This window comes from Plodia interpunctella, chromosome 15 (genome assembly GCF_027563975.2).
Source record: "Plodia interpunctella isolate USDA-ARS_2022_Savannah chromosome 15, ilPloInte3.2, whole genome shotgun sequence".
Lineage (NCBI taxonomy): Eukaryota > Metazoa > Arthropoda > Insecta > Lepidoptera > Pyralidae > Plodia > Plodia interpunctella.
The window spans coordinates 3449872-3463879 of record NC_071308.1 but is presented as its reverse complement, the minus strand read 5'-3'; the positions used below and the strand labels follow the sequence as shown (position 1 = coordinate 3463879).

General features: G+C 34.9%; 2 protein-coding genes and 1 long non-coding RNA gene across 3 annotated transcripts in view; 1 reads left to right on the top strand and 2 right to left on the bottom strand.

Annotated features, from left to right (window-relative positions):
- The window catches only part of LOC128675785 (adipokinetic hormone/corazonin-related peptide receptor variant I-like), a 73368-nt gene extending 67475 nt beyond the window's left edge, over positions 1 to 5893 (bottom strand). Inside the window, exon 1 of the mRNA XM_053755454.1 lies at positions 5362 to 5893. Within this exon, the coding sequence (XP_053611429.1) occupies positions 5362 to 5676 (315 nt within the window). The 5' untranslated portion in view covers positions 5677 to 5893. The remainder of the gene's footprint in view (positions 1 to 5361) is intronic.
- A 293-nt stretch (positions 5894 to 6186) lies between these two features.
- Positions 6187 to 9083, bottom strand: LOC128675836 (uncharacterized). Its single transcript, XR_010370083.1, has 3 exons — positions 8481 to 9083; positions 7020 to 7794; positions 6187 to 6738 (listed from the first exon to the last, which is right to left on the bottom strand). It is a non-coding gene; the product is annotated as an uncharacterized LOC128675836 (long non-coding RNA).
- A 1239-nt stretch (positions 9084 to 10322) lies between these two features.
- On the top strand, positions 10323 to 13753 carry LOC128676079 (3-galactosyl-N-acetylglucosaminide 4-alpha-L-fucosyltransferase FUT3-like). The gene is made up of 4 exons (XM_053756019.1): positions 10323 to 10369; positions 10728 to 11060; positions 11320 to 11471; positions 13647 to 13753. The coding sequence occupies exons 1-4, from the start codon at positions 10323 to 10325 to the stop codon at positions 13751 to 13753; spliced, it is 639 nt and encodes a 212-aa protein (XP_053611994.1).
- Positions 13754 to 14008: the final 255 nt, after the last annotated feature.

Below are 14008 nucleotides of genomic sequence, written 5' to 3'. Positions count from 1 at the left end.
TTAGGTTCGAATGCTGCTCATGAGATATGAGACTTTCTTCATCATGTACTTATCATAAAACAATCTGGTAATGATTAAGCTGTATGAAATGGAAATGCTATGTCAAACCACTTCTAGAAATTCATTAATTTTCAATATGTTCATTTCGTGTTTCTCAGTCACGAGTTATACAATGTTATACAATAATACCTAATACACATAGCCGAAATTACGTAGGTCCCTTCTTTGAATTAGTCTGGCAGTGCGTAGTGCTGTCCGTTAGTGTTTTCCAATGGTACACCAAGGGATGGATCTCTGTTAAAAAAAGTATTTTTTTTACTAGTAGATGTAGACTGTATAGTCATCTCATTTGAGAATAAAAACGTACAAAAAGACCTCTTTAATGTTGGTTTGGTTTCGGCCCCATTAATGCCTCAAAGGACCGGTCCCAATGGACCCGTGGCTGAAAATGCGTACCAACATAATAACTTGTTATTGAAAAGAAATAAAGTTGATAATGTGAATTTAATTTATTAAAATGTAAAAGACATTGTAATACCACATTCATATTGTTAATGTAATGTATTAATTATTTATTGGAAATATTGGAAGCCTTTATCACGGATACAAAGGAGCTTTAAATAAAACATTTTTTTGTTTTCTCGAATAACTTAATGAAATAAAGAAATAAGTCACCCTTTTGTTTAACAGAGCGTATATCTAGATCAAATTATCGGAACGTTATCATGAAAGCAAGTCGTTTACGTGCTTATCATTCAGAATTTAATCAATTTCAATTTCTCTTCAATATTTTTTGCCCTTTAATGAGGCCTACGGTAGACTGATAATATCAAAAAGTTATTTAAACTAAGTAGTGTAGGTAGCTAGTTCCACGATGAACTAAATTTGAAATTTCAAATTTGAATTAAAACATAGCTTTATTTATTTTATATGATGAGGGCGTTGTTGGCGGAGGTATTGGTCTTTGAGTTTCCTTTTAAAATAATATTTTCACTATTAACTACATACCTAGGTATTATTATTAGTTCATAGTTATATTCTCGATATTAATGTTCATGTACAGTTCGCAAATAAACTTGAGCCCCTTATACTGATGAGTTATTGGATCGGATAAGTTTTATGTGCCCCAAACTGTACATAGTCCCTTTACAATCGATTTTATTTACTAATTATCATTGTAGTGTAGTTACTAGCTGCGCTTCGAGGTTCCCCTTACATGGTAATTTCACTATTCTGGGTTACAACAGTGTAACTTTTATCAAAATTCGTCCAATATATTTTTTTTTAATCACATACTAAAATTTCCTGTTTACTCTAGATCGAAAATGTTTTCCAATCAGATATCTAAAATGTTTTCCGGTTAGCTATCTATAAATAAGTTGCGCAAAAATATTGATGTGAAACTTGTTTCCTGCTAAATGTGGGACTCGTATGTGCCTAAGAGGAAGTTGGGAAAGCGCGCGCTAATTGATTACAACAATGGGCACGCGTGGGCGTAAAATCGTATAAAAAATTCTAGTCAAATGGCTTATAAATTACTTATGAATTGTTTTTACCTATTTTGCCCTCGGATTACAAAATGAATTAGATTTAAAAACTTTTCTAAATTAAATTACATTCCGATTTTCCGCAGTCCCGAATGTCGCCATGTCTGAAATCTAGGGATGCTAACTAGGCTCTGACGCTCAACGGTAGCAGAAGAAATCGGAAAAACGGATCAGGCAATTGAGAAGACGGGATTCAGATGAGAGAGAGGCGCCGAAGGTTACCAGGAACAAGCGAGAAGGTGAGAGAGCTTTTTTGAATGCAATAAGGTATCTCTGACAATAATAAAAGCTTGTGTTAAAAATGACATTTTTGTAAAAATAATTATTCGGTGCGAATTCCAAAAGAAAGAAGCATTGTTCTAGAAGCCTATGTAATCTCGCATAGAAACAACGCTCTCAAACATAAGTAGTTAAATTATATTAAGTGCCAACTCATTGTCAAGTTTAAGATCAACAGAGTTTCCAAATTCTTGATAGGTTTGAACGTACAAAGGGAACAATAATGTTGTAACAAATTGTACAAAGATGATACGAAATCAATAGGGCCTAGAATCAAATAGGAATAAATAACAAACTTTTCATCTTCATAACATGATAGAGAAGATGTAACAGAAAATGTTACGTAGCTCAAACCGCACGCACAAAGTACGAGCACAGCTTATTCCAAATAAACGAGAAACTAAAATGTGTAATAAACAAGGGTAAGTCTAAATTAAATCTGACACGAACATAAGCCGAATAATTAATTTTAATCAACAAACCAACAAAATTATTGTAAGATCAAATTTGTGAGTTGATAATTATTTAGTTCGAAACGAAGTCATAAATTTGACCTTGCAATAATTTTGCTACCTACAATGACTAAAAACCAAGAAATATCAAAATTTTAATAATATTTTTAATTAAAATATCTTATACCTATATTATACCTATATTGAATTTGAATATAGGTGGTTATATTTTCAAATTCAATTTCATTTGATCAATTCGATCAAAAAGACAAGACTCCGACCATTGTTTAAGTGCTCCCCATAATTTGGTCCGAAGTATTTCTGATTCAAAATTATTGTTAAATGAAAGGTCGTTATTGTTCCTAGTCTTTCGCAGTAATGGAAATTCAAAATACCATTCTCCTTCAATTTCGAAAAGCAAATAGCCTTATTTTCATCAAAACGTAATTGAATTGCCATAATGGTTAGGGGTCTGTAATGCAATTATTATATTTTTTTTGTATGTACTTATTTCAAACGTAGGTAACTATTATCGTACTAATATTATAAATACGAAAGCTTTGCGCATATAAATATTTTTTTAGTTCTTGTAGGTTTTTCGGGAAACCCTTCTATATAACACTCATAACAAGTTTATTTATACACACCCAAGCTCCTCAAAGAATTAACATACAAATTTCAAAGTTCTACGACAAGTATTATCAGTTGTCAGAGACAAATACAAAAGGCAAGGATTATTTATTAAAATGAGACCAGAAGCGTTTTTTAAAATAATTAAAGCGTTTTTTAATTTAAATTGAAATCTTTTGTGAAATTTTATTTAAAATGTTATATACACAATAATTTTGCAGAGAGTTTTATATAATTTTACAATAAAACACCGTAAATACCTTACTATCTATCTACTCCAATATAATCCGAAAGGTTTTAATTTAATGGACAGGATTAGCAAAGCTTTGTCAAACGCATTTCACCCAGACATTACACAAATGAACAGATGGGTTTTCAATTCAGTCTGTCCGGATTCCGAAAATCGTTCTGACCATACTTAGACGTAATAATGTGAAGGAAACCAGGAAATCTGTCATTTTGTACAGTCTACGGCACATTTACTTGCCCAAATTAGTAACGAATTCGCCGCTATTACCACCGCTAAATATATCCAAGCCGGACAACTTTACATCAGGTTGACTGTACACAAAAGTGGCTGAGAATTCGTCGAAATATTTCCGTTTATTTTATTGTATTTTTATGCAACTGTTCAAAAGAGGAGTGAAAGCTTTCATAATTTATGTAAGAATTGCTGCGCAACGGTGCTTTGCTCCCCTGGGAATTTTAATAAAAAGTACCCTTTTTGTTATTCCGGTTTATATTCTACACTTGTACCAAATTTCATACATGAAATCGGACCAGTGATTTTGCGTGAAAATATAACAAACATACACACATAGATCGTCACAAGTTTTTGCATTTAAAATATTGAATTAATATGTTAAAATACATAATTAAAATACAATGAACTTTACTAACTTATTCTGATGTTATTGGCGAGATTATAACAGAAGTCAAGCCGTCGATATAATCCGCCAATCTCATTTTACATCACGAAGTATCAACTCGTAACTCGCAAACGACAACAGAATTAGGAATAATAAGTCGTAGAAATGTCATATGAGGTACAGCTACTGAAAAGTTCGAGCTTATTAACCTGAAAAGTTTGAATTTTCACTTACATTATTCATATAAAATACAGCTTTTATTAGCCTCAATATTTAGATTTCTGTGCAAACAACTAACGAGAAAGTTTGAAGCTTTATAATCTTCGTAATCGTATTTATTGTTCCAACTTCGACAATTGGCTATTGAACACAGAAACTGACAGGCTTTTACAGTTTATCACAAAGTTTCAAAGAGATATTAGGTATTTGTCTTAGTATATTTTACCATTACTTAGGTACAATATTAAGTACGTGAAAACAAAGTGTACAATGCGCGCAATTGAGAGTTGGGTTCAGGCTTGACTATTATCTACTAATAAATAGAATAGAAATATAAGTTTATACTAAGATGCGGTCATGCTACAGTCTTATCTTTCTGATCGAAAGTGTTAGATAACACTTGTGTCAGAAAGTCGCCTAAAGGCATCTCCCATGACTTTCGTCTACCTACCGTTCTCTAGTGGCAAGTAGCGCACACTACTAGTGAAGTTAAACTTTTGAGAAAAGTCTACGTTGACCTACGTTGATCATATTACCTACTAACTAAATGGTCTACCTACTAGCGACCCGCTTCGGCTCCGCATGGGTGCTACATTATACATGTATACATGAATCCGTCCGTATACGTAATCCGTCTATTAGATTTCGCGTGAAAGAGTAACATACTTACATCCTCACAAACTTTCGCATTCAGTAGGATAAGTCGATAAACACTTTGCTCACTTGTTCAGAGTAAGCCTCGGGAGTAGTAATGTTTGCATTCAATCATTGTTGGCGGGTATTTGCTAATGGGCTGCTTCAAGATCTATATAGGTACATATGTGTGTTAAATTTCAACTCTATTGGTTCAATATTTTGAGATTAAGTTAGCTGTGAAGGTCGGATAAAGAAATATATAGACGTATGATTGACATTTTATATTTTTTCTGTTTATTATTTTGAGATGTGGAACCCTAAAAAGCAACTAGCGTGTCGACTTTGGTCAAATTAGAGAATTGTACTTGGCCACTGCCAAAACATTATTCGTGGTTTTAAAATAAAACTGTTATTTTTGAAACTGTGTCTCACCCACTGATATAAATGTAATATTCATACATCTGTGGACTCACCGAAAACGCGTGTGTCTAATGTTTTTCTTTTGACATATATCTCATGTTAAAAAAAAATAATAGGCACTAATTATTCCATGATGATAGGCAATCGTTTGGTCTAATGTTTTATGACAAGAATGCATCATAGGTCACAATAGCCTTTATTTCACAATAGTATTTGTTTTCCGTAATCACAAAATCAAAATAGGTCTATGTGTGGACTACATACTCGTATTAGGTAGGACATAGTCAACGGCCACAAAAATCATCTTACCTCCAAAGGAATAACCCCACAAGTAACACATACATCGGCCAATGCCAGATGCGTCATCAGCAGATCAACTCTTGACTTTCTCCGCCTGGTTCGCGCCAGGGTTACCAACACGGCCAGGTTACCAATTCCGCCGATCGCCAACAGCACTCCGTAGGTAGCCAACACTGCACCCTGGTCGCGCGGAAGCGTCTCCGTTACACTCACACTCGAATTATAACCCTCAGTTGTCACTTCAAAATAATCCCAAAATAATTTATCTATCTCCAAAGTACTCATTTCACCATTATCTACGTAATCATAAACATTTAACAGCATTTTTACTAATTAATACAATTCAATCTTACAGCTTACACAAGTAAAAGCACACTGTTTTAAAAGCACTCAACATAATTGCTCTTTTGCAAACACGATGTCGAATTTTTGTCATTTTATTTAACTTTCGGCTCTCCCCGAGAAGGTCAGGTATTATTTTTTAGTCCAAAAAGTTTTGTGACCGCGTCGGGCAATATTCCGTAGCACGTAGACACGTCCTTGTGTCGCGGCTAGGTAGCAGTTACTGGCTACCGCTACGAAAGTGCTACGCCGCCGCGCAATTTGTGAATTTCGCTTTGGATAGGTAATACAATTATGGTTTTGCAACATTTTTTTTTACTATAGCACATGTTTTGCACAGAATTATTTTACATGTAAAGGAATATTACATATTATATATATAACCCAGTTCTTGATTTGTCTCTCAGTTAATGGAAATAAACGTTTATCTGTCTTATATGCATCTATCAATTTAGGCCTGTAATTTCATACATTAATATGTGCCCTTAACTTTGTTTGCTACATATAATTTTAAATTGACATAACGATAAACCAAAAATGGTCTGACTACTGAAGGCCGTGTGAAGTGGGGAAGAAGAAGTAGGAAAGCGGACCCCGGGCTTCGATGCTCTGCGACTGCGAATGAAACTGGGAAAACGATCAGATAAGGGAGATAGATAAACTCTTTATTGCACCATTCACAAAGGAGTTATAAGTTACAACAAGATATTCAAACATAATGAGTGCAAAGGCGGACTTATCAAAACCCGTAACTACTCGTCATAAAGTTCTTTTTTATTATTACATCTATTGTTATATTGTTCATTCCACCATCTCCTGAATATATTAAGATGATAATAGTTTTTAGCTTTTTTGTCATCGTTGAGTGCGGTGCAAATGTTGCAGATTTCATTGAGGAGACCACGTGCTTTGTACCGGAAGTGGTTCCGCCACCGGAAGTAATCATAGAATCTGGTTCTGTTTTTAATTATCTCCTCCATGGTCTTCGCTAGTTGCTTTGGCCCAAGCTCCCGCGCGTTTAAGTAGCTGCCTGGAGGTAGGAATCTGTGGAAAATTTAATATACGAGTTGATAGTTTCTGATAATGGAGAGAGACTGATAACATTTTCAATTTGTTAAATTATGCTAAAAAAATCTAGCTTTTGCCCGCAACTTCGCTCGCGTTTATTTCGTGCGGCAGCTCGTAACTTATTATTAACGATATTTCGAGTTATAATCACGATGAAACCACACATGAATCATCACAGCCAATTTTCTCCAAATCTCCTGGATCTAATCAGGTGAAATTTGGTAAAGTGATATATAACTAACTGCATTATTTATTACCTAGAATAATCTGCGCCGCCATAAACAACAGGGATTGCGAAGTTGTTCAGTGCGATCAGGAGTTTCTCCGTCACATAATCCGTAGAGACATAACTCTCAAAAGACAAGTAGAAATAATAGTGTCTCTTCACCAAGTCATAACATTGATTCAAATTGTCCTTTGCACATTTCAATTTACCGCATTTTCCGTACACATCCAGCTTAAGTTTTAATTTTGATAGTTCTTGCTTTAGCGTCTTGGCAAAATTTTCTCTTTTTCCTAAAGTCTGACATTGCGACGCAAACCACGCAGCTGCCTTAGTCTTGCCATCCAATATAGCCCTTATTTTCTTGTTTTTAACAGGGTTCATCTTCTTAGGCCATTTCATGTTCAGCGTTGGGCCCACTTCATGGCCATCGAGGTTGTAAATTAATATGTGAGACCATCGAATATCTGAGTCAAGTTTATGAGTCCAAGTCCAGTTAAAGAAGTTCTCCAAGACTGGGTCACAAACAATTATTCGTTGAGCCGACTCGGTTGCTCCAAATACATACTTTTGAGAAGGTGATCTTTTATTGGGCAATTGATTGTAATTCATATTTATTACGTCGGTGCCATGAAAAACTATTGCATCAAAATGTCTAATGTCTGACAAATAAGTCCTGTTATCAGTAACGTAACAGTTATGATATGAACAGTTCAATTCAATGAATCTGGGATCCCCTCTACCCATGAGATGGAATGGTGACCTTTTTCCTGTCCATTGTAAAATATAATATGTTTTTGTATTTAAATCTGTAAACAAATGATAATTACCTATATATTAACATAGTCACTCACAAAAAACAGTATCGGGTTTAAACCTAGTTAGATTGGTGTAAACAACAGTCAACTTTGACGTTAACTTTAATATGCGTAGAAAAAAGCTAAGTACCCCATTTTATATAAACGTCGTTGGTCGCGCGCAGGATCAACTGAAGCCACGAATACACTAGGAAAAATTTGACGCGCGACATATTGTTATTTCCTTTTCATTACAATTCAAATAGGTGAGATCGAAGATGTGCACTCCAATTAATGGTAATGAGGGAGAAAGAGCGACTTATTGTGCGTCAAATTTTGCCTAGTGTATTCGAGGCTTTAAGATCAAAGTGACTGGTGCAACTAACTCTTAGTTGTAATATTCCTTTACATGTAAAATAATTCTTGAAGTAAAAGTTTATTACTCTAACAGGTGTATAAGTACTTCATAACATTTCAGATAAATATGTACCGTAATACACATATTTTACATATGACTTGCATTTAATATTAAATTGCTTTCAGTATAAAAATAATGTTAGCTTTCTGCTACATCATATTTTCTGTTTGTAGCGCACTTTGTAATTATATCGTGTAATGTAAATTTCAGCTAAAATACCGCAGAAGAAGAAGCAGCTTACAGGTTATGCTGACTTTTAATAATAAAAAATGCTATTCACCAAATTCAGTTCATTTCCTTTGTTTCGTATGAATACATTGTGAGAAACATGATGGTATGAGATCAATAACACAAAGCACAATTGCAAACACTGCTTGGACCAGTGGTCTGGACGATCGATTTATTGCCCCACAATACATCACACATTATTTTCCAACTATGTAAAAAGTACATAAGAAATATTTACGTCTTACAGAATTCAAGGCTACCGTGGATGTCACAAGTATAAATGATGAAAACAAAGGCATTCCTAATTGTTTTTATATAGGCGAGCTGACCTCAACGCATCTCAATTTCAATCATCGCTTACCCGTGCATAATTATGCATTGTGTACTAATTACGCAAATCAATATTATAATTTCATTCATGAATGAGGTCAGGTTTTGTTATGTTAATCGTATGTTTTTAATTCGTATTAAAGGTCAGGTTGAGTGTTTTATCTGTTAAAAGTACTGTCTTGCTTACGGTCGATGTAAATATATATATACGCCTGGGCTTAAGCACTAGTAACTATAATATCCTGCCTTTGAGTACCTCTCAATTTCCTGTTTCCGGTTATGGAGAGGTGTATTAAACCCATAATGGACCTGAGACTCGCCTGAAGCCAATACTACATACATACATGTTACAATACTTCATCACCTTAAATTCAATTCCATAGCTCGGTATCCCTCGGGAGTTCACCAAGATTCTTCATGAAATTCTAAAAAGTCACATATAAGTTACTGACTCATGTATACTTTTATATGGGTCAACTATTTTGATCATTTTCATTTTTTATCAAGAGTTTTGATCATTTGTAACTAACATCGGCAGCGAATTATATTGTTTGCAAATGTTGTGCTCGGTGTTTATGTATCGCATTAAATTGCAAGTACAATTTACTAACTATAATATTATATGTAAACACTGTAAGCATTCCTAATATTAAATAAATAAATAAACAAATAAAACGTCACTATCCGTGGAAAGTAGACGGGGCAACGCCGCGAGTTACGGTTCAAGAGTGCAAGGCCTTGTCGTGCAAATAATATTGTTGAGTTTGAGCTTGTATAAACTTATCTAATAGATAGGAATGGCATGTCGTTTTTCTGGCCCACGATATTCAATTTTGTGTATCGATAAAGTGGCATTGACAATTAGGATTCAGATACCTTTATCAGACTTTCAATATTTTTATATCACAAAACGCTTTCTGTCCCACCACACTGAATAAAATTGTGTAAAGGCTGTATGACGATATCTACATAAAAGATTGGCTTGGCTCTTACGGTTTCTCATTAGAGTTTTATTAGTTTTTTCCTTTATTTTTTAGTTATTTCCATTATATTATTTTTCCTTTCATCTCTCGAGGTCCACGGGAAGGTCTGTAGCAAGGTTGACACCGGTTCTACAACTAAGCATGCCAAAGACTTCACACTGCGAAGAAGGAAAGCGAACCCTGGGTTGCAACGCTCGACTGCTGGGAAGCAATTCTCTGATGATATAGAGAACAATGTCTCAGTACTAACGGTGTTTAATTCAGGTCGTGTGAACGTTCACTCGACGTGTACTCTACTTGACCGTATTGTCCTATTATCCGAAGTACCTCAGTACACAACACCAGGAAATGATTGTTGATTTTTCGTCAGCCCACCAATTTATATACAAAGTTCGGACTCGATTATTTCTTTTATACAGTGGTAGCATAAAACGGTAAACGTACTTGTAAGACTGGTTTTTTTATGAATATAAGATTTATATCCTTTACAAATTTGAACATAGTAATAAAGTATGTGTCTTGTTAAGCCACTGGTACACGCTCCAGTAACATTAATATTGTGTTTTCTATTATATTTTACGATGGACAAGGAAAAGGGCACCGCTCCATCTTCTGGACACAGGAGCAAGTAAGTTCATTAAATTGAAATGCCCGTTTCAAAACTGTTATTTTACTGGTAACAGGACCTATTTATCAGATATCAGAAATTTCGATGCAATAGTGTTTCATGGCTCTGACGTAATAAATCTGAATAGCCATCAATTGCCCAAAACAAGATCACCTTTTCAAAAGTTTGTATTTGCAGCGACAGAGTCGGCTCAACAAAAAATTGCTTGTGTCTTGGATAATTTCTTTAACTGGACTTGGACTTATAAACTTGATTCAGACGTTCGATGGTCTTACATATTAATTTATAACCTGGACGGCCATGAAGTGGGCCCAAAGCTAGATATTAAATGGCCTATGTCGATGAAGTCAATTCATAGTAAGAAAATTAAGGCTATATTGAATGGTAAGTCGAAGGCAGCTGCGTGGTTTGTATCACGGTGTATATCTTCAGGCCGAAGAGAAAATTTTGTCAAGAAGCTGAAACCAGAGTTATATAAATTGAATCTCACGCTGGATGTTTACGGAAGGTGCGGTAATTTGAAATGTCCAAGGACCAAGGAGGGTCGATGTTATGATATGGTGAAAAAAGACTATTATTTCCATTTGTCTTTTGAGAATTCTCTCTCGACGGACTATGTGACGGAGAAACTCCTGACCGCACTGAACAATTTCGCCATTCCTGTTGTATATGGAGGTGCAGATTATTCTCGGTAGGTTAAATAGTAAAAATAATATGCTGTCATAAAACCTTCACTACGAAATTGGTTGTGTTGGATATAAATATTATTGAGTAACAAAACACACATGCAATCTAATCTACATTACCTCTTACATACATTTATAATATACGTTAGAAAATGAATTCACATACCTATGTAGGTAGCCTTACTCAAAATTCTTGACGAATTTCCTGAAATCACCCCGCCAATACATCGCATCATACACCACAACACATCCGCACGACCCCAGGCCCTCCCATATCTTGTACCCCCGACGTCTAGCCCCAGATAAACTGAAAATAGCCCGCGAGGAATTTCAAGCAATGTTGGCAATTGGCACAGTTCGCCCTTCTGAGAGTCCATGGTCTTCAGCGTTGCATCTAGCGCCTAAAAAGGACAACGGTTGGCGTCCTTGCGGAGATTACCGCCTTCTTAACATTATTTTTAAATAATTGTAAATTCAAATTGTACTACAGCAATTTGAATTTACAATTATTTAAAAATTGGCATCTACAGCAATTACTCGGTTGAAACTACTTTACCACAGAATAATGATATCAGTTTTAATTTTTTACAGTTTTCCCCCGGCAGCTACTTAAATGTGCGCGAGCTTGGCCCAAATCAACTAGCGAGGGCCATGAAGAATATAATAAGTAACAGAACCAAATTCCATGATTTTTTCCGATGGCGGAACCATTTCCGATACAAACGAGGAAAGGACGGTTCTGAATTGTGTAACATTTGCTCAGCACTAAATGACGTCAATAAATTAAAAAAGAATTGTCTTCACAAATTCAGACGGTGGTGGAATGAAAAATGTAATTGGATATGTAAATCTTATTATCATAAAACTGAACCGAAAACCGAATAAGAAGAAAACAGAAAAAAACTTATATATGAGGACGAAATACCGGCTGGAAATTGAAATTAAACTTTATTAGATTTGAAGAGAGACACATAATTTTTTTAAATTACCATAGTGGTAAAAAATGATGACAAGTTGTGAAATAAAACGGTATCCGCTGTGGGAAACGGGAGTGGAACACATTGCCGGAAACGTCTCCCGCTATGAGTATCGTCATACTCGTAGCGGGACACGGGAAGGGACACGTAGCGGAAAATGGGAGAAGACATTTAACGGGAAACGGGAGGGGTCACGTTGAGTGATAAATACGAGACACAAATATGAAAAATAAAATGGAGCAGGAAACGGGAAATTGAACTATACACGAGAGATGATATAAATCAAATTATTTATTAGTTTCATGGTTATTCTTCTTCTCAGCATATTTGAGTCCACTGGCTCATGGATTTCCAAACAGATCTTCTGATTCAGGTCCTGCCGACCATTACGTATATCCAGAGATGAAAATAATGAGAACGGGTATTGTACTCCCGCTCTATTCCAGAAGTTTTTCATCTCATTATTATTTTTAAAATAAGTTAAAAAGCAAGTGTACATAAGAAAAACCTAGAAAAAGTTATTTGGATATCGAGAGATGGATAAAAAATACATTTTATAATAGATTTGGTATGTCTACATGGTATGGTACATCACGCCCAAGGTTTATCGTTATCTCGTTTAAATGAAAATTTTACTGACCATTATTTTCAAATTCTAAAATTAATAAATAGCTGTTTAAATATTACCTACTTAGGTACTATTAATTGTTTAGTTAGACACGAATCATTCATTGAATCAGACATTTATTAGCAAATATTTTCTATAAAATATTGAAAACTAAAAATATTTGATACCTATACAAAAAAAAAGTTAAATTTAACTAAAGTTTATTGAACTTTCAATATGTCGCAGTCATGCATAAATCAAATCGGGCATCACATAACTAAATATACAATTTATTTTTTAGGCTTACTGTGTGTTGATTTTTTTGCATATTATATCTCTATAAAATCAAATTTCAACGCCATAAAATTAACTGCCTATCCAAAAACATATTATATTTTACAATGGACGCCAGTGGAACTGAGCCCATTCTTTCATATGGACAAAGGACGAAGTAAGTTTATTAAATTGAACTGTCCATATAAAAATTGCTACGTTACGGCCAACAAGAGTTATAAACAATTTCGATGCAATATTGTTTAACGGCAATTTTTTACCATTAACCCAAGATATATTGTCCCAAGAAAGATAATTTTCACAAAAGTTTATATTTGGAATGACAGAATCAGTTCATAGCGTCTTTATGTGATCCTGCCTTGGAGAACTTCTTTAACTGGACGTGGACTTTTAAATTTGACTCCGACATTCGATGGTCTTACATATTAATTCAAGACTTGGACGGCTATGAGGTGGGGCCACAACTTGACATGGAATGGCCTATTGAAAATGAAAAAACTAAAGCAATATTGGATGGCAAGACCAAGGCGGCTGCGTGGTTTGTGTCACGCTGTTTAAGTTATGGAAGAAGAGAAGAATTTGTCAAGAAATTGGAACAAGAAATTGAAACCATTGATTATCCAAATTGAATCTAACGCTGGATGTGTATACTTGATGACAAAGGAGTATGTTCTGAATTAGACAAATCAACACGTATATTTGATCTTTTACAGATCATCTATCTACCTCCAGGCAGCTACTTGAACGCGCGCAAGCTTGGTCCAAAGCAGCTTGCGATGATTATGAAAGAGATAATGGGAGACAGAACCAGGTTCCATGACTTTTTCCGGTGGCGTAACCATTTCCGATACAAACGAGGAGAGAACGATTCTGAAATTTGCAATATTTGCACTGCGCTGAATGAAGACACACCACATAATATACAACTACGCGATAGTTTTAGAGAGTGGTGGAATGATGTTCAATAGAATACATTAAAAATCTTCTGTTCTTCCGCAAAAGAGATAGCTGGCTGGAAGATATCGCTTATCGCTAGCGATAAGCGATATCTTCCAGCCAAACTTAGGATAGAAGG

Coding starts and splice junctions, on each gene's coding strand:
- LOC128676079 (XM_053756019.1), top strand. CDS start 10,323: ATGGACAAGGAAAAGGGCACCGCTCCATCTTCTGGACACAGGAGCAA. Junction 10,370..10,727: donor TCTTCTGGACACAGGAGCAA/GTAAGTTCATTA, acceptor GTCAATTCATAG/TAAGAAAATTAAGGCTATAT. Junction 11,061..11,319: donor GGAGGTGCAGATTATTCTCG/GTAGGTTAAATA, acceptor GCACGACCCCAG/GCCCTCCCATATCTTGTACC.